The following is a 24,690-nucleotide window of genomic DNA, read 5'->3' on the forward strand; positions in this document are numbered from 1 at the left end:
AAATGAAAGCAGCCAGTAATATGTAATATAATGCATTTTGAAAGTAACATGTACAACACTGCTCATCATCTCATTGGCAACACTCACCACCAGTGCGTCTGCTGCATGCATGTGTCATTCAAATCAATCCTCATAACAAATGTGGAAGAAACTGAACATACAGTATCTGAGGAGAACCAAAGCAGGTCAGCCTGATGACTAAAACCACAACAACACGAGGAGTGACTTTTGATTGTGCGAGTAAACTTTGCGACGGATAAAACTATGGGATGAAACCCAGATGCAGAGAAGTGATGAAAGCAGCCACATCTTCAGCCCACCTTTTTATTCAAAGTTGATGGACAGAAGTTAAAAGGAGGGGATGGAATAAAAGACAGCTGCTGCTACTGCTGCTGCTCACTCCACCTCCCCCCCCTGCCCATCATAAAGCTGGACTGCCACTGGTCAGATCCTCCTACACTATATGTAGCAAAGACACAGCTGTCAGTGAGCTGAATGCCAGACAGGTGGAGCGCACATAGACATGTTCTACTCCATCATCAGAGAACAGACAAACACTGGACGCCTGTGGGTTTTTTTCTTGTTTTTTTCCCCCCTCTCAGGCCTCCTTCACTCCACAGCATGCAAACTCCATCTCCCCTCCACCAACCACATCTTCACCTGTATTCCGAGTCAAACAGGTGATAAACAACACACCAGCAGCACCCCCCAGTCCTCAGCCTGTTGAAGGGGCTACGATCTACACAAACTACATTATGGATGGGGGTGGGAGCGCGCAGGGGCGTGCACGGTCACTGCAAACCAACACCGTCACGACCTCTCTGCAGCTGTCACCCGCACCAACCTGCAGCTCCCCCAGCTAACGGGTCCGCTCGGCCCGACGGCCGTGTGGCGGTACTCACCCAGTGAAGGCCGCCGCTCGAGCCGCACGATTCGCCTTGTGATGAGAAAAAAAAAATGAGCGAATGTTTCCCCCCCCATCACATACTGGCGACGCAAAACATCCGGCTGGATTGCAGCGTGACCCAGCCAAACTGCGTCAAGGCAGAGAGAAGAGCGAGGTGACTTCCGCTCGCAGCGTGCTTCAAAATAAAAGACAGCGAGTTGCGAATAACAAGTCCGGATGGAAAAGGACAGCGCCCTGCTTAATGACCGGAGGGCATCCCTTGAAATATATTTCCCGTTTGAAAAACACACCATACATATTTAATAAAGTTGAAGATAATACCTTTAACCCATTGTTACACGCCTTACAAGCACAGTTTTGGAGTAAACCGGAAGCTGTATTGTGACGTCTTAAGGGTACATTTACTAAACTGCTAACGTTTGGAAGCGAGGTGGTAAGATAAGGTGCGCAATGGCGCCATCTTATGTTCACATTTTTTTTTGCGTACTGTTGATATTTTTTTTGTCTCTTTGGATTTATGTTTTAACTTCACTGCTGGATAAAATGTGAATGTGAGTGAATGTATACCAGTGGAAAGTATTTTACAAGTAGTATTTCCATATCACGGCACTTCATACTTCTACTCCACCACAGTCCAGATTAAAATGATGTACTTTTTACTCAACTTCATGTAACTGTTATGTCAGCAACAGTTAAAGCTGCAGAAAAAAGCCCTGCCTTCATCAAAGCCCCTCCCCACAAAGGAGCCTGAGCAGGCTTGTAGTAGGAGTTAGCATACAAGCTAACAAGCTAGATTTACCAACAAGCTACCTAGCTGGACTGTAACACCAGTGATATGTGCTATTGTGGCAACCACAGCCAACTTAGCCATGTGGTTAAAACCTAGAATGAAAAATATATCAAGCAGGGGTCCTTACTTGTCCAGCGAGAAGCAGCCAACACTGCGTTGCTCTTGAGTCCTTACAAATCCCACAGCTCTCTCCACCTCTGAAATGATGCTCTGACTAGTTTTCTCTCTGGCTCGGTCCAGTTTTTTCTGTTTACACCGCTTTTCTTTGTCAGTTTTCTTATTTCTTCTCTCTGACTGGGCAATTCTGCTGTTGAGTTTGAACTTGAACCTGTCTGACCAGGTGAGAGCAGGCACTGTGCCTGGCAGAGGAGGGGCACTGCCAAGTAGCACTGTGTGGGGCTGCCAGCAGCTTATGCACGTGCATGATTGACACTTCTCAAACGCTCTCCTTGACTCTGATTGGTTGTATTGATTTGGGAGCGGTGGTTTCTTGCCAATCAAATTACAGCCACTGGGTGGAGCCACAGACAATAGATTTTTTTAAACAGCTGACCTGTATCTTATTCTATGGTCAGACCAAAATGACAATTTTAGCCAATATAACAAAATAAATAGACTTAACAGCTTACAGCTTTAACTACATAAATGATAATGTATCTTGCAAAACACGATGTTTATTTAACCTTAAAGTCCTTTGAGATACATTCATGCATTCATTCTTCATTACAATCTTTGCAAAAGGCAGTTTCTCCAGATGAAGTTTGTCATCAATTTAGGAAAAGTTTTGCATAGTTACACATATCAACCAAGCACTATATAAAATAATTATAAACTTGTTATTAATGATACTAGCTAGTTTAAAGACACCAGCTCCACCTCGACAAGGAGTAAAATGCTTTCTTACAGATAATGTTACAAAGTTCCTTTGGCCAATAATAAGTAGCATTATAAACACATGACATTTACTTGTTTACATTTTACATGTACTTTTGCTGTTTAATAAAGTATCGCTACTTTAATGAAATTAAATATATTGTTTCCTTTACTTTTCCTAGTATATTTGCCTCCCAGACTTCTTTTGCCATTTTATGCAAAACCTGATACCTTTACACATCGTTTTTTTATGCATAGTTATAACTCAGACCCTTGAAGGTATCCAAATGTCTTCAAAACAAAACTATTGCAAGGAATGACGCCACACAGTAAATTACTTCAGATTTTATTCAATGGAAAAAAAAGACCTTCAGGAAAATACAGTAATTCCCATAGTACACACAGAGAGGACATAAATTAGAGAGGCATGGCAGAGAGACGTTTGAGGGGAAAACATGTCACCTGGCACCTGGGTGGTAGAAAACATTTGATCCACACTGCCACACAGCCAGGGGCACACTGTGCACTATGCAGGATGTAGAGGATTCAGTGAAATGCCACACTAGAGACTTGAGTGTAATTCGTAACGTGAGCAAAAGTTGATTATTCCTGTACACAAACGTCTAAATGATAGTACAAAAAGGGAATAATACAAAATACAAAACAGGGAAAAAACTGCCCTCAAAATAAACCATAAATATTTCATATCGATGCACATTGGTTTAACAAAACAATTGCTTCTTGTAAACATTTTCAACAAAAGGTGTGCATTACAATTTAAAAACCACTGCAGTCTCATACTTATCTGAAGGGTTACATAATAAAAATTGCAGAAACAAGACTAAAAACTAAGTCAGAGTTAAAAAATATGCCGCTTAGTTCATGCCGTCTGAAGTGGTTTTGTAACACTGCAATTAGAACGTGTGACTACTTTTTTTTTTTTCCTTTTCCTGCCTTTGTTGTTTTTCACAGATGTTCAGAGAGCAAAGGCATCTCACTGCCATATTCTGCAGCTCTGAGCAGGTCCCACCTCGGACAGTGAAGGTACCACCCTTACAAAGAGCAGAATTGGGGAGACGAATTTCATAGACACACAGCTGCAGGATGGATTCTACATTTGAACAGTGGAATGAGTCTAACATGAAGTGACAAACTACTCTTGCCTTGTCAAGAAAGAAAAGTAAAAAATGGAGACATAAAGTTCATATCTGGGATGGAATAATGATCCAGTTCGTGTTGCGTATTTGTTTTTTTCAGTGAGTAAAAACTTACTGCCTGTCTGAAGCCCAAGCGGCAAAAAAGAGAGGTCCAATTTTGAATCATGTGGCTGGTTCAGATTCTTCCTACGGTAAGCAAAATCCAAACTTCTTCACTTTTAACCTTCAGAGGATTTTGAGCAGCTTTAATCAGCTGGAGACTCTTCTAAGCAACCATCAAGCTATATGTTAAGCCACCGTCTCGTTTGAAATACAGAGTTGGATGATCGTACATGTCAGAGACGAGGCTGATGTCATCCCCTTCGTGGAGTGTGATGTTTGAAGCTTCCTCTCAGCCCTCCAGCTCTATGCACACTTCATTCCCTTACCATCACTTCTGCCCCCTTGGCCTCCATGCTACCTTAATGGCCACCTGCTAATTCTGCAATGTCTAATTCACAGTTTATCCTAGCCCTACTTATGACTGATGTTAAAGGAAAAATCCACCTGTATCTCACATTTCTGGGTCCATTTTGTAGTTTTTGTGTGTTTTAATATTTCAAGTAGAACAGAATATGCAGAATTTGAGCCAGTGACAATGGGAAAATGAGCATACACAAAGCCAGCCGGCAAGAGACATTGCAACACTACATCACGATATGGAAAGCCCTAAAAAAAGAAAAAATGACAGATTGATGGTAATTAGGTGGATTTTTCCTTTAAAACTCATCTGTTGGTGTGTCCTGCATTCTTATGCTTTATTTATGTGCAGCAAATCACATAGAAAATATACAGTGTATGAAAAAGCTGGGGCTAATTGTGTCATGCTGTCATAAACAGGGCTACTTCTGTCCGACATAACCTACAGTAAGTGAGGCAATGTGGTAAGAAAGTGTCTGTAAAACCTGGGAGAGTTTGAAGCCCACAAGGTGGATGTAGTTAGTATGTACAAGGTGATTTCCAGTACCCTGTATTTAATGGATATATCGAGAAGGTCCCTTAAAAAAAATCTTCACTTCCAGGAGGAGAAGGCAAAAAAGTGAAGACACAGAGGCAGATTTACAAGTCAAGCTTATGAGAGGGAAACTGTGGCGGTGAACTAGTGTTAAATGACATGCTTGACGTGAAAACCTACTGTGGTGGGAATAGGAGTTAGTTTTACCTGAACGGGACCTGGACTAAACACAGCTACGGACAGCTACACTCGAGGTGTGGCACATACAGTATTCTTTGATACAGCAAATGGCCGCGTTTAAGCCCCCCCAACATCCCGTCATTCACATGCTCAGTGTTTCCTCCGTTCACACAAGTACACGATGCAAAGTTTTACTATGACACATAAAGATTTTACCATCAACAGGCGACAGATCCCACGTCCTGGAGAGGAAGAGGAGGACGGGATCGGCTCAAAGTTTGGTCAGCGGGGGTGGGGGGTTGGGTGGAGACAAACTTGGAGGCTGGTGGGGGGTTATGAATATACCTCCCCTGCGCCCAAAACACACACCGGCCCCTTGCTTCTTTTCATGATTACAGTCCAATCCATTGTTTATTTGCCTAAGCAGGTGAGAGGAGGCTATTCTCTCCGTCGAGATGCTTCTCCAGCTCTGGCTCAAGGCTCGCCTCTTAATCATCGTTGTCAGTCATAGTCACAATCGTCATCTGTTGGTCTTGTCGCGTTGGCTGGTGCGGTAGGATGTCAACTACCAGCTCATCAGTGAGGTGCGTCCCAGGGTCATGAAATACACCTGGCTGGCACCTCCTTGGCGCACAGAAGCAAAGAAGACCTGACAGGCAAGGGACAAAGGCAAACAGATATAACATAAATGGTGTTTGGTGGCAATTGTGGTGGGGGTTGTACATAAGGAGGAGGCCAAGATGGAGAAATGACATCAACAGGATAACTGTAAGACAAACAACACAACTGGAAACCATCTAAAATAGAGAGAAACCAAAGGAAGGAAGCAAGAAAGGAGGGGAGGAAGGAAGCAAGGAGGTGTGTATAGAGGGAAGGAGGGAAGATATGGGGGGGGTGGGGGGTGGGATTAGGGAATGATTAGGGAAAGAATGAAAGGAGGCAGGAAGGAAGCAGTTGAGATGATAGAAAAGATGGAAGGTGGATGGAGGGAAAAGGAAGTGGAGGGATAAAAAAATGATTGAGAATTAAGGGATGAAAGGGACAGCGTGGAAGGATAAAAGGAAGGCTGGAGAATGGAAGGAAGGAGGAAAGGAGGTAGGAAAAGAAAGAAAGGAAAAAAGGGAGGGAAGAAAGGGAGGAAGACAGGCAGGCAGGCAGGAAGGAGGGAGAGACCAGAGGAAGGAAGGAGGGAGGGAAAAAATAAGGAAGGGTGAGGGGAGAAAGGAAGAAAAGACAGAGGGTTGAAGGGAAGGAAGAATGGAAGGAAGCAAGCAAGGAAGGAGTGAGGGAAGAAAAAAGGAAGGAAGCAATAAAGAAAGGAAGTTGAAGAAAGTTCTCACCTTGTCATTCCTCTCACAAAGGAACTTGAGTCTCTGGGCTCTCTTGTGCATGAAGACCCCGTCTAGGTGACCCGTCTCCACTGAGCGGATCTCTATGGCCTTCTCACCCCAGCCCATGATCTGGTTTGACCTAATGTAGGCTGCTCACACACAGAGGGAGGGAGCATTAGTGCAGATTCATCAGATATAGACAAGCCAAGCTGTTTGCTGGAATGAGTTCTACTGTCTCGTTTTCAGTTTTTAATGGTGCCACTTACCCACTGAAGTTGGCATTTCTCCCCACTGCAGCACCACATCCTTGGTGATGCGTCCGTAGGTGTTGACGTAGACACCCTCGTCTTCGTAACACACCAGCAGCTCAATTCCATCAGTGTTGGGCAAGATGATGATGGCATGGCACTGAATGTGGGTCTGGATCTGAGGGAGAAAGCAGAGATATAGTTGAGAGAAGACAGTAAGGTAAAAACAAGGTAGGATCAGAATGCACCAAGCACTTACATGCGTGGGCAGGTAGATGTCGTAAACAGCACCGGAGTCCACATCCACAGCATGGAAGCCTGAGCAGGAGCCGTAGATGACCTTTAACCTCTGCCCTTCCTCCACCGTCAGGTCGACCAGCAGGGGCTTGTGCACCAGGTCACCAAAAGACTGAGACCAACCATAAAAAAATAAACTTTTCAGGTCAACAAACACAGAAGGGACACCAGAAACATCAATATGTGGTGGGTGTTACTCTACAGCCTGAGACCATGCTTACCTTAAAGGCCATGAATTTGTGGTAGGGTTTGGGTGCCCAGGCATACACCTCCACAGCATTCTTCAAGGCCAGCACCAAGAACTTAATCCTCTCGTACTTCACTAGAATAAAAAGTGAGTCATTTGTAAGCGATAGTAGTGCTTAAAACAAATCCTGGTCAAGTTCAACTCTCTCTGTGTGTATTTTATTATTTGAGGTTCGAGAATCTTTGACAGACAACGTACCGACTTTGTAGTGGACGCAGCCCTCCAGGTCGCCTACGTTAACCCAACCCTGCTTCTTCTCCACCTCAGGGTCATTGTGCAAAATCTTGTTTCGCAGCCACGACAGGTAATATACTCGCAGCTTGTTCTTTTTACCTGCAGGAGGAGGACATTGATTGAGTGAAAGCAGAAGAATGAAATATGGTTTTCACAGCTATATAGTCACAAATCATATCCTGTGGATTGCATATAAACATAGAGTTTCACTGTCAGTGTTGCAAGCGTTTACAATTAGGCATCAGTTTCCCGTCCATTCTCGAAGATGAGTCAGACTTTGAAAACTGTCAGAAAATTAAAGATGAGGATGAAAGATGTGACAGCAGCTCTCAATCGTCCAATGAATAAATCCACCCACCTGTCATCCAAACCTTCGTCATTACTTCTGCATTATAAAAAACAAAAAACAAAACACTGTTCGTGTTCAGCAACCAATGGCAGCACATGTAACATACCTGATATGGTGACTAGAACATTGAGTCCCTCCAGGACATCCATCTGCTGGATGCGTCGCCTATTGATCAGAGGGTAGACCTTCCCCTGACCGCTTCGGTCCAGGAGCATCAGACCGCTCTCTGTCCCCACCAGCAGATTCACTCCTGGGAGTGCAACAAACAAATGAAATACAGTCATATTTCAATTATTATAGCAGTTATTACTATTGTGGTTGGGATACATCTCCATTAATTAAAGAGTTTGGTATAGAAAAGTGTAATGAGAAAACGTCTGTCTTGAATTAGTGCTATATGAATAAAACTGATTCAGCATGACTGTTACAATCTTGCTCAGACACATTAGCAAGGTAGTTAGTAGTTCTATCCTTATATCCATCAAGGCGCTGCTGATTCCCAAGCAGATTTTTGCAGATGCACTTACCCCAGAGTGCAGCACACAGGATCTCAGAGTTGAATCTCTTCTTGTACTTGCGAATCTCTGGCGTGTCGCTCGGCGGGCGCGTGTTGACTGGGTTGACATTGACCACTGAACCTTTACGGGATGGGTCTGACCTCAGGGGGTCCGCCAGCCGTCCGTCCTGACCGAATGCTGCTGGAATATTCAGAGAGGTGGTACAGGTCAGGCTGGATACTACCATGTCGTTAAATTATCTGCAACCATTTATAAAAGGTCCCATATGATGCTCATTTTCAGTTTCAAACTTTATTTTGGGTATCCTCTCAAAATTGTTTACATGCTTTAATGTTCAAAAAACAAATTCTTTTTCTTGACCACCATGTTTCTGTATCAGCTCTGCCAGTGTTTTTTGCAACCATAGCTGTTGCTGTGGGTACTGCCCAAGGAGGTGACTGAAAAGTTGTGGGCACAGTGTGTTGAGTGTTTTTATATTGTATTGATCATGTGTATTAATAACCTAGACATGGTTTATAATTAAGAAAAGACATTTTAACTTTTCATCAGTGCTGAAAAATATTTTAAAATCCCTCTGTCACTGGGGAAATGACACAGGCAACGCTCAGGATTTTTTAAATATTGAGTTCTGTTGGTTGGTGACCTACCCATATTGTTGAGGGAGCTGCCGCTGGATGGAGAGATCTGGAGAAGACGAGGGTCGATGAAGGGAGTGAAGGAGGAGGAAGACTTGTGTTTGGACATGGAGTTGCTTTCTGACTGGGACTGAGAGAGATTTAAGACATTTAGAGAACAGAGCTTTTCAACATGTACTTAACTGGCATAAAAAAGCAAGGGTCTTATCCATGACATAGATTTATTATACTGTAATTAATAAAACTCACTGTGACTGTTTTAATTACAATAGCAACAGAAAACCCCTCAGTTTTGAACCTCTACCACTGGGGGCTCATAAACCAGCATTTAGCTGATCTGTCTTCAGTAAAACTACATTTTTAATGACAAACAACTGGGAATACATAGTTGGCACTGCCATTTAAGTTTATTACAAATCAAATGAAAAAGATGGCGTGCAGTTGTGTTAGTTGTTTTGAAGCCAACGAGGACAGAGATGTTAGAGGAAAAACAACATGTGCAACAAGAATGAAGTGTGTTGAGGGAAATGAGAAATGATCCAAACACCGGCTGCTGGGAAGTGTTAGATGAAAAGGCTGTTCCTAATAAAGCACAGAGGAGGAAAGCAGTTCCACCACCCAAGATGCATGTTGTTTACAACTCAATCAAACCGCAAAAGAGGTAGTGTTTTCAATTAATCTACATGAAAATTAAAAGCGATTTCTTCTCTTTAAGTAGGTCATGTGTGCTTGAGGACTTGCAGCCGATCCTGAAATTGGCACAGAAAATGTTTCAATATATTTTCACCTCTACCATCACACCAGGCATGCCATCACCCAACACTGCTAAGACTACTCAGAGTGGTTGTAAAGAGAGATGCTTGTCGGTAGTTCACCCCGAAGAAGCTCCAGTTTAGCTTCCACCATGCCATGAACACGTTCTACCACCTGGAGGCGCCAGTGTTAGCAGCGACACAGTGCAGTGCAGTGAGTTGCAGGAAGAGAGGGAGGTTGCAGCCCAAACCAGGTGTGAGCCAAGCCAGAAGGGGTCAGAGGAGAGCCAGAGTGAAGCCAGATGGACACAGAGGGGGCAGGATAGGGCCAGAAAGGCTCTGACCAACAATCAAGAATGGATGACGAGTTTGTACAGGCTTAGAGATGGAGTTGTGCTGACTACAGACTGAATGACCCAATTCACCTTTTAAAAACTAGGCAAATCATTTAGGAAACACTTTATAACCATCATGTTAAATTTGTTGTCAATTAAACTTTTGCCAATAGTTATTCCACTGTTAACAAACATTTAAATGCTTCATGAACCATTTATTAACAAGTTGTACATTCATAAACATCTAAATAATGTTTATAGTACACAATAGAACTATAACTACACTATAAATTAAGCCATTAAAAAGTATTATAAAGTTAATTTGCAGCTTTACAATAAACAGCTGCTTAATAAATGGTTTATTTTTCACAGTGAAAATTAATTACAAATTTCAGTTTAATTATCTCTAAATCTAACATTTATTATTAATGGTTATTATGAATGTTACCATATTTTACCCTGCTTCACGTCCAGCGGATGGTGATGTTAAGTGTTTTCTTTAAGCACCGTGATCCCAATTTGATCTGAAAAAATGTCATGGGATTTGGGATCTCTGGGCTTCTAGAGACTTGGATTAGCCCGTAAATTCAGTTGTTCATTTGGCATGGAGGCCAGTAGATTTTGATTGAATCTCCATTATTGAGAGAACTGTTCCTATTAGCAGTAAATCATTTACCATCTTGGACTTAAACTAGAAAACAAAACACCTGCTATTTAACCCCAATCTGCTAACTCCACGTCTAAGCCTGTACACTGCACAACAGACCATTCCTCCATTGTTTGTCTCGGTGGTGTGAGGGCGACATACCTCGATGGCAGTGTACTTGTCCATGGGGTTCTGTGGGGACATGGCAGGACTGGCATGGCTAGATGATGAGGGGAAGGAGGAAGAGGAAGAGGAGGAGGAGGAAGGGATGGTTGTGGAAGAGGAAGGGGAGTGATGGCTCTGCTGGATAAGGTCTGGTAGGTGGTGTATGCGACCGGCAAAGCCGTTTTTCTCTGCCAGGCCATGGCCGGGCTGTTGGGGCTGGCCGTGGCTGTGACCAGGGCCAGGCGAGGAAGAGGGGGATGAGGATGAGAGATTGACCAACCGCTTTATGTCAACGGTGCTCTGGAAGCAAGAACAGGCACACTTGGGCTCGAGCAAGCAGGTGGAGAGGAGGAGGAGATGTATGTTTGGCTGCTAACATGATTCCCATTTCAAAAACTGATCCTCTTATCCACACAGGACACATGAGATATTTTTTAACTCATCTTTGAAGACTATGTTGGCTAAGTGCAATCTATAACTCACTGATGCACTACATTAGAAATGTTAAATGACAATACCATTCAAAAGGCTCAGTAATATACAAGCAGACAGGAGAAATGGTTGAGAATGAGTGGATAAACAACATGGACACTGGACAAATGATATTTCTATCAACTACATAAAGCAGAATATGCCTTCCACTAAACAAAAACTTGTCTTGATGCTGAACTAAAAAGTTGGCTATCTCAGTGAATCAAATTCCGATCTCTTCCTCTTTACCTGTCTGATGACCAGTGTGCCATCCTTGGAGGGCGTAGTGGCTTGGTCGCTTTCCGAGTCCTCAACCAGCATGGTCTTAGCAGACTCCGTCTCACCGTTACTCAGCCTCCTGCAGAAGCCATGGGGATATCTGATGTCCATAATCAAACCAGTGTTAACAGTCATGCAGAAAAGCCATGCAACACTGATGCCACTGACAATGCACATCTTAACAAGCGATCAAAAGAGGAAGGAAACATTAAAAACCCTTTATTATAGTGGCTTAACTATTAAAAGTCCAGTATTTCAAAAAGCTTTATTTGATGACTGGTCATTAAATGATGTAGCAACATTATTAAAGGCTTTTTAATATTTCCTTCCTCGTGTTTTTTTTTTAATTTTATTTTTATTATCATTTGGAGTGCTGGAATTGCCTGTGGTTTTTGAAGTATTGTTTTTACCTTTTCAACGACCTGACAGAATTCTTATCTACATTGTATTAAATAGAGTAACCAGTCAGCAAACATTTCCTTTTTCCTGAATTATTTCTCAGATTGGAAGATAAATGTAACAGACCTGGGGCATTTGTTTGCATATGAAGCGTAAGTCATATGGGTTCCTATCAATATTTTGGGGGGGACAGAATTGTCCCTATCATGGGTGAAAATTTAGCCAGTCAGATGATTGAGTGCCTTTCCTTAACTGCCTGCAATACACAGCATACATAATGTACTTTTACCCATACCAATACATTCCACATTTTATAGATAGCATGCATCATGCCAACAGAACAAGAATGGAAACCAGGAGCTTTTTCATTATAAAGAGCAGTAATCTGTAGCCAGTAGCTGTGTAGATTTAAAATGCATACAATCTAGCTACCTAACATCACAGGCATTTCCAAAATATCTCAGCTGATGTTATTTAATCATGGTAACTAGCGTTAACTAGCAAAATAACCCCGGCATCTGTCATTTGTAGGCTAGTAGTGGGGAGTAAACATAAAATGGTTCTATAAATAACAATATTATTTGAATTTCAGTTTATAAACCTGATTAAAATGACACCATTAATGAATATTTTTTGTTTAAAGGAAATGGGCAGAAAGCCAGAGAAGCAGAACAGGCTGATGATGTGACTTTCCAGGGTTTCAGATGTTACAGGGAGGCAACAGCATTAATGTTGATGCGCAGCAAATATAACCGTGGCCACACCTCACGTTCTTCAACCTCTCTAAGGCGAATGCATGGTTTTGTGTTCCAGCCTATGTTGAGAGCAAACCTACACCCTCGCAACAGACAGCAGGTCCACACCACCACAGTTGTACCTACCCAGCCCTGGAATCCTCAGCTCCAGAAGTGGACTCCTCTCCAGCCTCCTGGTCCACCTCCTCGTCATCTTCTTCGTCGGTGGTGCCCGACTCCTCGCTTGAGGAGGAGTAGTCGGTGACTTTGTGGGGAGGCCTCACGTCATCTACTGCACGAAGCTCCTTGGCAAGAGCAGTCAGGTCCTGAGAAGAAAAGCAAGCAACTGTTAGAGAGGCTCCAGTCTTATATTTTTGACAAAACTCAGGTTGTCTAGAATGATGCTTATTATGCACCAGCTAAAACGAAACATTACCGTCTCCAAATTGGTGCATCACTTACACAAAAATGAAATCTCCAAGAAAAAATATAACCAAAGTCAATCACTGCATGACAGGCTCTCGTTTCTAGACAACCTGCAAAAAGCCTTGTAGTAATCCCTCCTAGCTTTATATAATAATAACGGATAAAAACTAGGTTTGTTATGTGGCATCTTACTACGAAAATCTGAGAACAGTTTAATTGTTTTCTACTTCCTAAATTAGTTGTACCCTCTTTGTAACCATGCTGCCCTTGGCTTGTTTTCCCTCGCACAATCTCAATAATGCAGCCTTGTTAGGTCAGCGACGAGCAAGAAAGGGAGGAGGGATTCTTTCCTGACATGCTTAACAGCGAATAGACCACATTTTATCCGACAACAAAGCCAGGTGAGATTAGGAGGAATTCTGGCAAGTACAAGGAAACAGAAGGTGTGCGTTTGCATTCAAATGTGCTTGCATTCAGAATCAGGCTCAGGAGGCTACTGCACAGGGTTAACCCTTCTCGTGCCATCGATGACAAGCAATAAGGTAAGAAAGAACTGTGCAGGAGAAGGGAAAGATGCCAGCAGGAGGCGATCACATTACAGGCAGAAAGACAGAACTAAAAAGAATTACTGCATCAGTCCTCCCAAGGGAGAAACAGTTATTTAATCGCAAACTTTTATCGTATAATGCAATGAGAAGGGCAATGGTGCAGGCATAGCATAGGTGTGATTATATAATCTCATTTAATAGTCTTACCGCATCACCCTAAGAGATTCCCCAACAATCAGGAACCATTGGATTCATGAGAAGTTGGACACACCAGGTGGTTGAATAATAAGAGTAGTAGAAAATAGAGAAAGTGGAAATAAAGAAAACAGTTTTCACCTATTCAGCATCAAACAAGACTAAGTGGCACTCTAGTGACAGTGGACTTACAGCTGGTCGACTCGGCCTGGCAAGGTTCTTTTCATCTTGTTTTTTGGAAACGTTTTCAGGCCGCTGGAGAGGCGACCCTTCGGATTTGGAGGAAGCTTTGGGGGAACAAAAGAAAGTATCATTAGCAAGGGGAAACAGAGGGAGACAGCTGCCTCTTCAATCTCGAATTGCCTGTATCAAAATGGCAGAAATCCTACTACAGCATAAGCAGATAATACAGTAATGAGTAAGGAAGGTGTTATCGCAGCAATAATGATGATGTACTAAGAAGCAGTTAGTTGGGTTAGTAAAACATAGCCAGTACAGTACCAGGGGACTCACAGCGTGGCCTGAAGCGGTCACCAGGACTAGCCTGGGAGCTGGAGTTAGACGATCCAGAAGAGCTGCCGCTGCCTGGCCGAGGCTGAAGCTTCTCCACTCGGTCCCACAGTGGGCGCTGCTCCACGTTACTGTTGTAAATAACAATGTTGTATTAACAAGGACAGTGGAAACACTGTTCACATTAAAAATAGACCATTGTTGGCAACGCTTCTCTATGAATATATTTAGATATACACCAACATAACATTTCTGGTATAATCCTGCCAACCTAGACGGAACTGAATATTTCTATAATCTGTATCTGACAACAAAATACCCCTAATAGGCTGTTGTACGAAAACCATATAGTCCAAACCAAAAATACATTTTTCACATACCCGCCAGCATTCCTCTGCCCGCCCTGGTTGCCGGGCTGTGATGGCAGAGGGGACTCTCTGCGTGACAGCACTGGAGACCTGGATGTTGTCCTTACTGGGACCTGGAGGAATCAGATTTAAAGATCCTCAGACATTGGAAGGTACATTTGTGTTAGATTATCCCATTAAACTGACACTATCAAATAAACATAATAATAACCACAGCATATATGTGTATAAGGTTTTAATTGATCATTTTCATGATCTTTTCATCCTTGTGGGTGGAAAATCCAGCATTTTAGAGGAGTATTTTCAAATTCAACAGTTACAATTAAGCATTTTCCAGACTTTCAAGATTGTGTACGAACCCTGAAAGAAAAATACACCTCTGTATCATCAAGCATTAGCTCCACTGGGAATTCCAGGGGAAAAGGACAAAAACAAAAGAACATCTCCTACATCAGCACCCCCACAACACACCAAGAACCAATTTAGGCCTGAGGAATGTGTTTGTTTTGTTTTGTTTTTTTTAAATTAATATTGTGTTAAATCATTACAGAGCTTTGAAATACACGATGTTCAGAACCTTTTAATTTCATTTGTAGACCTAGACATCCAAAGTTTTCTGGTTAAATTTGAATAATATATTTTGAATAGTTGCACAATTATGTTCAATGGTAATGTTCAAGAAATGAGACCAAACACAACACAGCAGACACAAAACGACAGGTTGTGGTTGAGCAGCATGATAAGTTAAGTGATTGGCATGAAAGGACGTGAATGAGGAAGAGATAAGGTTGGGAAAGGAACGGGGTAGGAGGCCCTCATCAGCTCCTTACCTTGGGAGGTATCTCCTCGCTGCTGGCCTGGTGCTGGGCCTGAGGGTGATGGAGGGGAGGTTGGGGCTGGGGGTCAGTGCGTGCGGGCGATGGGTGGTGGTGGTGGTGATGGTGGGGGTCCTGGGAACGCAGGTGGAGTTGTGCAAAGCTAGAGGTCACGCCGCTGGGCTCGCTGAAGGACTGGGAGCGAGCGACCACGGGCGGAGGAGGAGGAGGAGGAGAGGGGGCGGCGCTGTTGCTGCTCTTTAGAGCAGCCAGGTGGGACCACTGGACCTTTTAGGGGGTGAGGGAGGGGGGAGCACAGAAGGAAGAGGAGGAGGAGGAGGAGGAGGAGGAGGAGGAGGGGGGTGAAACAAGCAGACAACACAGTGAGACATGAGGGAAGATGTGTGTGGCTTTTCACATACATGTGCTTAGATTGATACACATGCATACAAGCAGACAGAGCACAACATGATATGATGATGTGTTTGAACTTGATATTCATTGTCTGGACCTCAGATTGATGTAAATGCTTAAAGGAATAGTTGGGGATCATTTGGGGAAATATGAAACCTACACCAAGCACCTGTTTTTTTAACTTCTGATTTTGTATAAATGAAACAAATAAGATACAATGTGTTTATTATTGAGCTTCTGGGGTGCTGTTGGGCACATTTCTTTACCTTTGCACAAAACCAGGCAAGATGCCTTGCCCTGTTTTCAGTCTTTATGCTAAGCTAAGCTAACTTACCCATGGCTCCAGTCTTATATTTAGCATAGAAACATGAGAGTGATCTCCATGAATTATCCCTTTAACAATGTTGGATTTAAATTTCTTTTTTTAGAAAAAGACATTGTGTAGTTAAACAAATGTAATTCAACTGTATTACTAGTTATCACTTTGCAAAAAAAACACAAATCTGTCATATAATAAGCGGCGTGTGGAAATTTGCTTGATATACCTAAAATTGCTCAATGGTGACCATTTAAAAACACTGTAGATTAATAGTTTCAAATACAATTCACTCAGACTGGTCCCAGATAACACAACAGAGAGGTGTTCCTGTTTTATGTGCAAACAGGGTTGCACATCTTGTATACTAGTGATCGAGCGTGCACTTGGTATTTGCTCACAGGAAAGAAAAATGTCAGGAGAAATGAAAGGAGCAGGGCAGGGTTGAATCTTAAAGTCTGTTGACACCTGACATTAACATGCATTTTTGTGAGTCATTTTGTAAAATTTGACATATATAGTCGATAAAATGTTTAACAAAATTTTGCGTAAATGACGAAATTAGTTGAAATTGTATGTTCAGACAGCTCCTATATAATTGCAGGTAACAGGTTTGAGCCATGGAAACAGACGGGCTGCTTCAGTGATGCCGCTACAAACTTACAGTTTGTACAAGGAAAGAAACAACTTTACAGGAAGGCAGGGATGATTTTGAATTTGCCACAGCTTTTTTTTGCACAGTTTGTTTAGTTTCTCCTCACTCAGCAACTCTCAAAATTGTGCTTATTTTTATGCGAGTCTGAGGATATTGTGGTTTCTAGATCAGAGGTGAAAAATCAGTTAAAACAGACAGTGTGTTCACAAACACCTGCTCCTTGGCAGGTAAGACAGCTCAAACACGTGTTCTACATCACAGTGAACCAAACTGAAATCAAATATTGTGTTTTGTATATATGAAAATCCTGCCGTGGCTTCTTCTTCTTTCTTACCGTGGATGTCAGTTGAGTAGAGGGCCTTTTAATGTGGCCCAGGATACATTGCTAAAAGAATGTGGTCATACAGTATATGCACATCCCTGACTGATTTAGTTTCAATTTACAGATTCAATTATCTCTTTCAAAATATATCCTTAAGGCATTGTTTTTCATTCAACTTTTCATTGCATAACCTTTTCATCATCCAATTCTAAAAAGAAGGAAGATATCAGGGCACAAGAGAAGTCCTCTGTTGCTAAGCTGTTCGACAAAACCCGAGGGTACACAAATCCAGCAACGAGGGACAGAGAGAGCATCAGGAGACAGAGGAAAAGGCAAGGGAGGAGGAAGGAGTTACCTGAGGCTCCATGGGCCGGTGCATGGCGGAGGCCTCAGAGGAGGAGCTGCCGTTGGAGAATGGTTCAGAGGAGCGGGGAGGCAGAGGGGGCTGCTTGGGAGGAGGGGCAGTCTGAGGGGAGCCCTGAATGTTCTTACGGTACCGCTCGTCGGCCTGGGATGAGGGGAATGGTACAGGATAGAGATGGAATGAAGGTCAGGTGAAACATTTAAATGACTGAAATAAAGTAGAAAAAGATCAAGTAGAAGGGAACCACTTCTGAGGGATTTTAAGCCCGAATTAACTGTGTTCTTTTCTGATTCAGAATGGTTCCCATCTCCTTGTTTTTTCTAACATTATTGTCCCTTAGGACTCATTTGTCACACTCAAAAACCCTCATATTTGACTGACAAAGTGATTCTGAACATGCTTTAAGCCCATTCGAGGCAGCCGTACAGACAAGTATATGTGCACAGACAGAGGTTGTAGACGGGACTTTTTAAAACACATTCGAGTGCTTAGCGGAGAGAAAAAATACATTGTTAATGACACGGAACAGGTCAGTCGATGACAGGAGAAACTGCTTTCGCATCCTGCATGTTAGTCTGGGCCTCAGCCATCCTCATGCAATGGCCCAATCCACACACATCGATAGTCAGAACAGCCTAATTGAAGAATAATATCATAGGTAGGCCATTCAAGATCAAGAGAAATTCCTAGAAACTGTGGTCCTGTATTGTTCTGAGGAGAAAAACCTTTATGAGACAATGACAAAGGAGTCAGTTTACTTTTGTTTCTTCTGATAAGTCAGTGGATACAAAAATAAAAAATAATGGGAACTAAAAAAAAAGAAAAAGCTTGAAATGAATCACCTTTATTGTAGTGGGGAAACACAAATAACAGATTTGAAAATGGAGCCTGGATATAGGTAATGTTGCATATTTCTTCGCTTTCTCCAAAACCTACAAATGTATTATTTCTCTTTCTCTTGTTCAGCCTGTTTAGAGTGACAACTGAGACAATAGTTTTAGTAGTCGAGGAGACTAGCAACGCTGCAAGTGAGAGCAAGTGCCAAGAAAGAGTGGAGGAGAACAGCCCGGTTTTATTCAGGACATAAAAAGGCTGGTGCTGGTGGCTGCGAGCCTGTAGGTTTCCCTTCTCTACCATACCCCCCATTTGTTTCACCAAAGGGGTCTGGCTGAGAGGGCCTGCATGGTAACAAATGAGTTACTGCTTTGAAATAACACAGTAACAGAAAACGCCAAATTATATTCATCTATTTTGGCTAAAAAGAAAAGCATTATTTGCTGCTCGCACCACCTCTATCATCATGGTCTCTGAGGCTATTTGAAAACAAGCAAGAAAAAGGTAAAAGGAGCAGGCAGCGCCAAGGAGGAGGTTCACCTCTCTGATAGGCTGAGGGGGATGACTGACAGGCTCTGCGGACCTATCGAGCTCCAAACTTTCTGCCTGGGGAGGTTCAGAGTCAGTGGGGGTTTCAGTCTGAGGGGGGGCGGGGCTGGGACAGGTCTCATCAGAGTCGTTCCCCTCTGGCACCGCTGCCTGGGATATTTCCGAGGGGACTGTCTGAAGGGCTCTGGAGGAGGTCTCATAAGCACCTTTTGGTACAGAAACAGCACTGTCGAGGACATGAGCTTGAGGGGTTGTGGGGAGGACTCTGTCAGGGGGAAGGGTGGAGGTCTGTGGAGGTTTGCTATGGTCTGAGGAGAGTTTGGTCTTATCGCCAGGCTGCTGTTTGGATTCGTGCTGGAGCGACAGCAGGTAGGCCTGCTCCTGCTGCAGGCGCTTATGGAGTCGCTCTGCCTTGCGCTGCTCCTCGAGCTCCCGCCACTTGAACTCCTATCACAGAGTGTGGGGTTGATTCAAGGTGGTGAGAAGAGACGGAGAAGCTGGCAGCCTGCCTCAGCCTGACAATCTTAGGCTGACTAAAAATCAGTGCGTAATCTTTTAAATCCCTCTCTAAAACACACTTGTACAGACAGACTTTGGCAGCATTTTTCCGCTTTATAGTCCACTATCTCCATTTTATTTATATGTAGTTAGTTTTTAATGGTATCTCTGGCTCTGAAGGTAACTTGACTGTGTTTGTAAAAACATACTGTGTTACTCTTGACAACAATTACACGAAATTGAATGCATCTAATAAAATATAAAAATGCAGTGCCAGTAGCAGTAGAGTTTGGAATTCCAAACTTTTGCCATGTGATTTATAAGACAAGTTTACCTTAAAAAACTAAATTAAACTCAAGGAAACCAAAAAATCGAATGAATAACAACACTCCTGAAATCAATCCTTTAGGAGAATATCAGGGATCATTTGCAATAATAATATTCTTGATGCAGTGTGTGGTGTCTGTGTGTGACTGACCAGTAGCATGGCCTGTTCACGGAGCAGCTGCTCCTGCAGCATCTCCAGGTGTCTCTGCTCCTCCTCCAGCTGACGCCTGATGTACTCCTGTCAATCAATACAAAGCAAAAGCAACCAGTGTTGTCAGTGGGCATCCAAAGAGATCAAATCATGAGAAGGAATACAATGCTGAGCTATAATCCTATTGCTGTTTCTGATGTTTTTGCCTTACAATGAGTGTCTTATTCGAATAACAATTTTCAAGTCTCACAGGAGACATTCAAGGCACTTAAACTGTGTACCACAGTCAACAATGTGTCAGCTGTGCAACCTTACTCTCTGACTGCAGAAGGATCTGGCAAGGACATTTTATCTTTTCTGCCACTGCACAGCTTTATTTCCATTCAAGCCAAGATACACGGTAAAAGTGTACACAGTAATTGCAGAGTTACATAATTATTAAGTTTACAGAGCTTTGGTACCATTTCCTTTTCTGTGATGTGGTTTTTGTGAAAACAGTGCTAGGGCCTGTTCTTAATCATAACGTTAGCACAGTCACAGCCTGTGTTTCCTGCAATTTGGAACTAACCTAAATAAAATCATTACTTTCCAGCACAACTAACAGATACCTGTTGTTCTTCTGCTGTGAAAGGACATACTATTGCAAAATTAGTATGCCACAGCCCTTAGCGCATCCTTGCTTGATACATCAAAAATCATTTATATTTACAGCTGACCTGTTCACGATCATTCCTTCTCTTCTCATCCTCAGCACGCCGACGTTCCTCCTCTTCTTTACGTCGACGATCCATCTCTTCAACGCGCCTCTTGTCCTCTTGCTCACGACGTCGCTGCTCACGCTCCTGTTGCCTCCTCATCTCCCGTTCGCGTCGCTGTTGCTGCAGGGGTCAGGACAAGGAATTGTCACAATTTCTCAACAAAAAACTTGATTTTAAGCAGTTCGGTCACATCTTTTGAAAGCACGATGGAAAAAAACAAAAACCCTACCTCCTCCAGCCTTCTCCTCTGTTCCTTCTGTTGCTCAATGCGTTTCTGCCTTTCAGCCAGTAGTTGGCGCTTGTACTCCTCCTGCTCCCGGAGCTGCTGCTCCTGGAGGAGCTGCTGGCGACGGAGGGCCTCTGATCGCTCCTTGTTCTCCTGCTGCAGGCGGATGAAGTCACGCCGCAGAGTCGACTCACCTGGTACATTGACAATGGAGCTGAATGATGGGAGGAAATGGGACAGTGCATTAGTTTAGATACAAGAGAGACTTTAGATCTTTAGATGCTGTATAATGGATCATACCTGGGCTCTCCCTCCTGCTCTGGGGGATCCTCTTCCTCCTCCTCACTACCACTGTACTCATACTCTGTCTCATCTGTATACGAAATAAGAATCACTCTGAGTACAACTTCAGAAAAGCACAAATTTGAAGGTTCCCAGGTTTTCTGTGTTAGAAAAAAAAAAAGAGAGAGAAGAACAGAGAGACATACGTACCCTTCTCTCCCCTCTTCTTCTTGGTACGGTCGATGTGGTCTTTGAGCTGAATGCGGACTTGCCTCTCGTTGGGTTGGTCTCGGATGAAGGGGTGCTTCAGGAGCTGCTCTGTCGGGGGTCGCTGCGTGTAGTTCTTCACCAGACAGCCCTCAATAAAACTAAAAAACTTTTTGGACCTGTGGGGATTGCAGAGGAAGAGCAGGGAGTTAACACAGAAAAAACAATGCTTGGCAGAGCGGGTGTATATAAAAAGAGACAGTGGGTGCCAGACAAATATTTCAGCCATGAAAAGACAGAGCACATCCATGGATCCTAAGTAAAACGGACATTTCTGCAAACAAGCTCTGAGTCCAAATTAACAACAGTCCCTCCACTACAGCCTCTGGTTTCTCTGTGTTCATTGAGGTTTATCTATATGGACAGGCATCACTGAATCTTTCATCACATGTATGCCATGAAAACTCTGAAATATTGGGCACAGTACGATGAAATTATCGTCACAATTGCACCTGCTGATGAAGGCGCCGGGTCCATTTCACTTTTGATTTAATAAATTAAATGATCGCACAGCAAAGAATCAATTTTGTTTAATGCAAGCTAATAATCTATCCATCTATTATAAAGTCAGAGCTGATCCATAACAACTTATGTTAAAATAGGAACTAATCCATCTTAGCTCCGCCAGCTACAAAAAATGTTAGAAGTTGGGAGTTTTTTCTGCTGTGTGTGCCAGGAGAGGCTGAGCCTGCCAGAGCAGGTGTACCACAGATGTTAGGTTCAGCAGCAAAGCACCGAGGAAAGGCCAACAAACTCTGATACAAGCCTCTGTAGCTGCCTTGTCTGTTGTCAGAGATAAATTCAAAATGCACAGGCACACAGAAAGAGGTCAAGTGGTTAATATATAGAAAAAATGTCTTTTAAAAAAACCTCCTGCATTCCGATTCATTAGGCTGTAAAGAGTGGAAGAGTGGGCTGGAAAGGATAGAAATGCTCACACATGCATGAAAAACACATCTTTTGTGCATGGTACTCACCATTTTTTAGACTTGAGCCTGGGAGGAGGATTTCTTGGAATGAGGAAAAGTGCACGCATAGGATGCATGTCGCAAAGTGCTGAAAAACGAAACGTACAACGCAATAAGAATTTAGAGGCTCGTCAAACACAAACACACTAATATTAAGAAAAAAAAACTGCAACTCACGTGGTGCTCCTTCAGCCATTTCAATAGCTGTGATGCCACAAGACCACAGATCACTCTGTGAAAGAAGAGGATGCTCATTAACCAAAACCACACAAACACACATGCCTAGACAAATCAAGGTGCTCACAGGTGCAATGCATCTGTTTCACACAATAACATCATGTCAAGATCGCGAGACTTCTGCAGAGCCTCTTACCCTGTAGTCGTATGTGGCATCTGGGTTCTCGTCACAAGCGATGACCTCAGGGGCCATCCAGTAAGGGGTCCCGATGAAGGTGTTTCTCCTGCCTACTGTCCTGTCCAGCTGAGCACTCACGCCAAAGTCAACTAGAGAGAGTGGTTAGAGTGACTACCGTCAGACTCAACTTGGAATTAGACATTCATTTCATGGGACTTTGGGTTTTCATCACTGTTATTTTCATACTTCACTGGAACTAAAAACACTTTTTCAATCAGCTTCATTTCCACATTTGTCTCCCAGTTTCTTATTTCCACAATCAAATCAATAACATGGTTTATTATTGATAACCAAAGAAGTCACCAGGCTTTTCCAGAAGTTGTATATTTTCTTTAGTGATAGGTCAAAATTGCACAATGGAAACTGACAATTGATCCTCAGCAGCACGACTGTGATCTGACAAAAAGTTGGCAAACAACGGGAAAAATCCACGTTGCCACTCACCAAGTTTGACTTCAGCATTCTCTGTCAACAGGACGTTTTGGCCTTTGATGTCACGGTGGATGACGTGGTGGGCATGTAGGTGAGCAAGACCCTGAGGAGAAGGAGAGAGAGGAAGAAAGACACAGGACATGAGTAAGGCCAGGTGAGCCAAGGCGAGGCGAGGCAAGGAGAGGAGGCTCACCCTGAGGATCTCTCTGGAGATGTAGGCTATCCAATCTTCCTTGAGCTGGTTCCCTTTGGTGTTTTTCACCAGGTCTGTAATCGAACCAGCTCCACAGAACTCCATCACCAACTAAAAGAACAGGTACAAAATATGAATGATCAGGAGGGAAGCCCATGATATCTGACCAAACAGTGATAACATCAATACATAATTCTTATAAACACTGTCCAAATATAAGGAGACCACAGTGGTATGAAAAAAAAATACTAGAGTGCTAGGGAAAAAAGAAAAATTGGAAATTTCATAGAGCTTAAGATAACTGAAAAATTAAAGTGACTTCTGAAGAAATAATCATTGCAGCTGGTCATCTTCAATTTCTGGAATGGATTTGAGGGCTTACCCATAGCTGGTCATCGTGCCCCGGGGGGCTCTTCTTAATGAAAGCACCATAGTAGGTTGCTATGTTTCGGTGGTGGGAATACTTCTTTAGCATATTGATCTCAAGTTTAATTTCCTCCTCTTCATCCTGGACACACACAAATACAAACACGTTACAGAGGCACAAAAACACAAGTGGGTGTTTATGTTCTATGGTAAAAATAATAATCGCTGTGTTGGCATCACTGGTCATCATTTGGCCTTGAGTTACATTTTATGTAAGATTCAAGGGTCATGGTAAGTGTCAAGCTGTGTGACAACGCCCTGGTGTTTTCATTTCAATCTGACCAGGCATTATGGGGCCAATGCATCTTGGACACAGCTACATAACAATGCAGTAGGAGTCGTCCATCTACTGGCAAATTATTCCTTTGTTTAGGGATTAATGATGCATGAGTGAGTCTCACTGGGACTTGGTGTGTACAGTAGCCATTATCAGTAATCCCTCGTAAGGAAAACTAAATATACATCAGATCGATGACAAATCCCCCACAGATACACATTAGTGTCGGGTTGACATTATCCTAAATGGAGTTAAAGTGTCCAGCCCTGCCTTACCTGCACAAAAACACAGTAAATATCATGTATACTGGGAGTACAATCCCTTAATGAAAGTGTAATAAATCACCAGGAAATGGATGGCTTTAAAAATGAGCAAACTAAAAAACAGAAATGATAACCAAAAGAAGACCCTGAATGTAACAGCAAAATCAGTGAGTTTATCCAGAGTTTAAAATCTAAATCAATGCAGTGTTAGTGTCTGTTGGAAATGGCCTTTAGTGCTAGCACAAGAAGTAAACCTGTCCAGTATCACATCTTGATAAAAAGGTCAAAGCTAGCTGCAACGCTTGCTCCCTGCTTGCACCCAATAGCAACTTGACAATGATTAACAGTGA

The 24,690-nt window shown here is 42.9% G+C and overlaps 2 protein-coding genes across 27 annotated transcripts in view; both read right to left on the bottom strand.

Moving 5' to 3' along the window:
• The window catches only part of LOC119015057 (probable ribonuclease ZC3H12C), a 47,832-nt gene extending 45,781 nt beyond the window's left edge, over positions 1 to 2,051 (bottom strand). For 3 of the 4 annotated variants that reach the window (XM_037090662.1, XM_037090660.1, XM_037090663.1), the window contains exon 1: positions 903 to 1,044. The gene's annotated coding sequence lies outside the window, so the exon portion shown is untranslated. Of the gene's footprint in view, positions 1 to 902; positions 1,045 to 1,824 lie in introns of those variants that run through there. The other variant, XM_037090661.1, reaches the window with a different exon arrangement.
• An 848-nt stretch (positions 2,052 to 2,899) lies between these two features.
• LOC119015030 (mitogen-activated protein kinase kinase kinase kinase 4-like) overlaps positions 2,900 to 24,690 on the bottom strand; it is a 40,554-nt gene continuing 18,763 nt past the window's right edge. Inside the window, exons 4-33 of one of the 23 annotated variants that reach the window (XM_037090583.1) lie at positions 23,757 to 23,882; positions 23,375 to 23,485; positions 23,194 to 23,284; positions 22,708 to 22,838; positions 22,512 to 22,566; positions 22,344 to 22,422; positions 21,310 to 21,485; positions 21,118 to 21,190; positions 20,821 to 21,031; positions 20,550 to 20,711; positions 19,834 to 19,920; positions 18,849 to 19,304; positions 17,466 to 17,618; positions 15,419 to 15,691; positions 14,601 to 14,701; positions 14,212 to 14,351; positions 13,903 to 13,997; positions 13,723 to 13,731; positions 12,689 to 12,867; positions 11,379 to 11,487; positions 10,656 to 10,958; positions 8,773 to 8,890; positions 8,135 to 8,305; positions 7,714 to 7,857; positions 7,223 to 7,357; positions 6,999 to 7,099; positions 6,740 to 6,889; positions 6,499 to 6,658; positions 6,242 to 6,381; positions 2,900 to 5,550 (exon numbers count right to left, since the gene is read on the bottom strand). In XM_037090583.1, the coding sequence (XP_036946478.1) occupies positions 5,467 to 5,550; positions 6,242 to 6,381; positions 6,499 to 6,658; positions 6,740 to 6,889; positions 6,999 to 7,099; positions 7,223 to 7,357; positions 7,714 to 7,857; positions 8,135 to 8,305; positions 8,773 to 8,890; positions 10,656 to 10,958; positions 11,379 to 11,487; positions 12,689 to 12,867; positions 13,723 to 13,731; positions 13,903 to 13,997; positions 14,212 to 14,351; positions 14,601 to 14,701; positions 15,419 to 15,691; positions 17,466 to 17,618; positions 18,849 to 19,304; positions 19,834 to 19,920; positions 20,550 to 20,711; positions 20,821 to 21,031; positions 21,118 to 21,190; positions 21,310 to 21,485; positions 22,344 to 22,422; positions 22,512 to 22,566; positions 22,708 to 22,838; positions 23,194 to 23,284; positions 23,375 to 23,485; positions 23,757 to 23,882 (4,323 nt within the window). In that variant the 3' untranslated portion in view covers positions 2,900 to 5,466. Of the gene's footprint in view, positions 5,551 to 6,241; positions 6,382 to 6,498; positions 6,890 to 6,998; positions 7,100 to 7,222; positions 7,358 to 7,713; positions 7,858 to 8,134; positions 8,306 to 8,772; positions 8,891 to 10,655; positions 10,959 to 11,378; positions 11,509 to 12,688; positions 12,868 to 13,722; positions 13,732 to 13,902; positions 13,998 to 14,211; positions 14,352 to 14,600; positions 14,702 to 15,418; positions 15,692 to 17,465; positions 17,619 to 18,848; positions 19,305 to 19,833; positions 19,921 to 20,549; positions 20,712 to 20,820; positions 21,032 to 21,117; positions 21,191 to 21,309; positions 21,486 to 22,343; positions 22,423 to 22,511; positions 22,567 to 22,707; positions 22,839 to 23,193; positions 23,285 to 23,374; positions 23,486 to 23,756; positions 23,883 to 24,690 lie in introns of all 23 variants that reach the window. The other 22 variants (XM_037090588.1, XM_037090571.1, XM_037090572.1 and 19 more) reach the window with 22 other exon arrangements.

The sequence above is a fragment of the Acanthopagrus latus genome, chromosome 24 (genome assembly GCF_904848185.1).
Source record: "Acanthopagrus latus isolate v.2019 chromosome 24, fAcaLat1.1, whole genome shotgun sequence".
NCBI lineage: Eukaryota > Metazoa > Chordata > Actinopteri > Spariformes > Sparidae > Acanthopagrus > Acanthopagrus latus.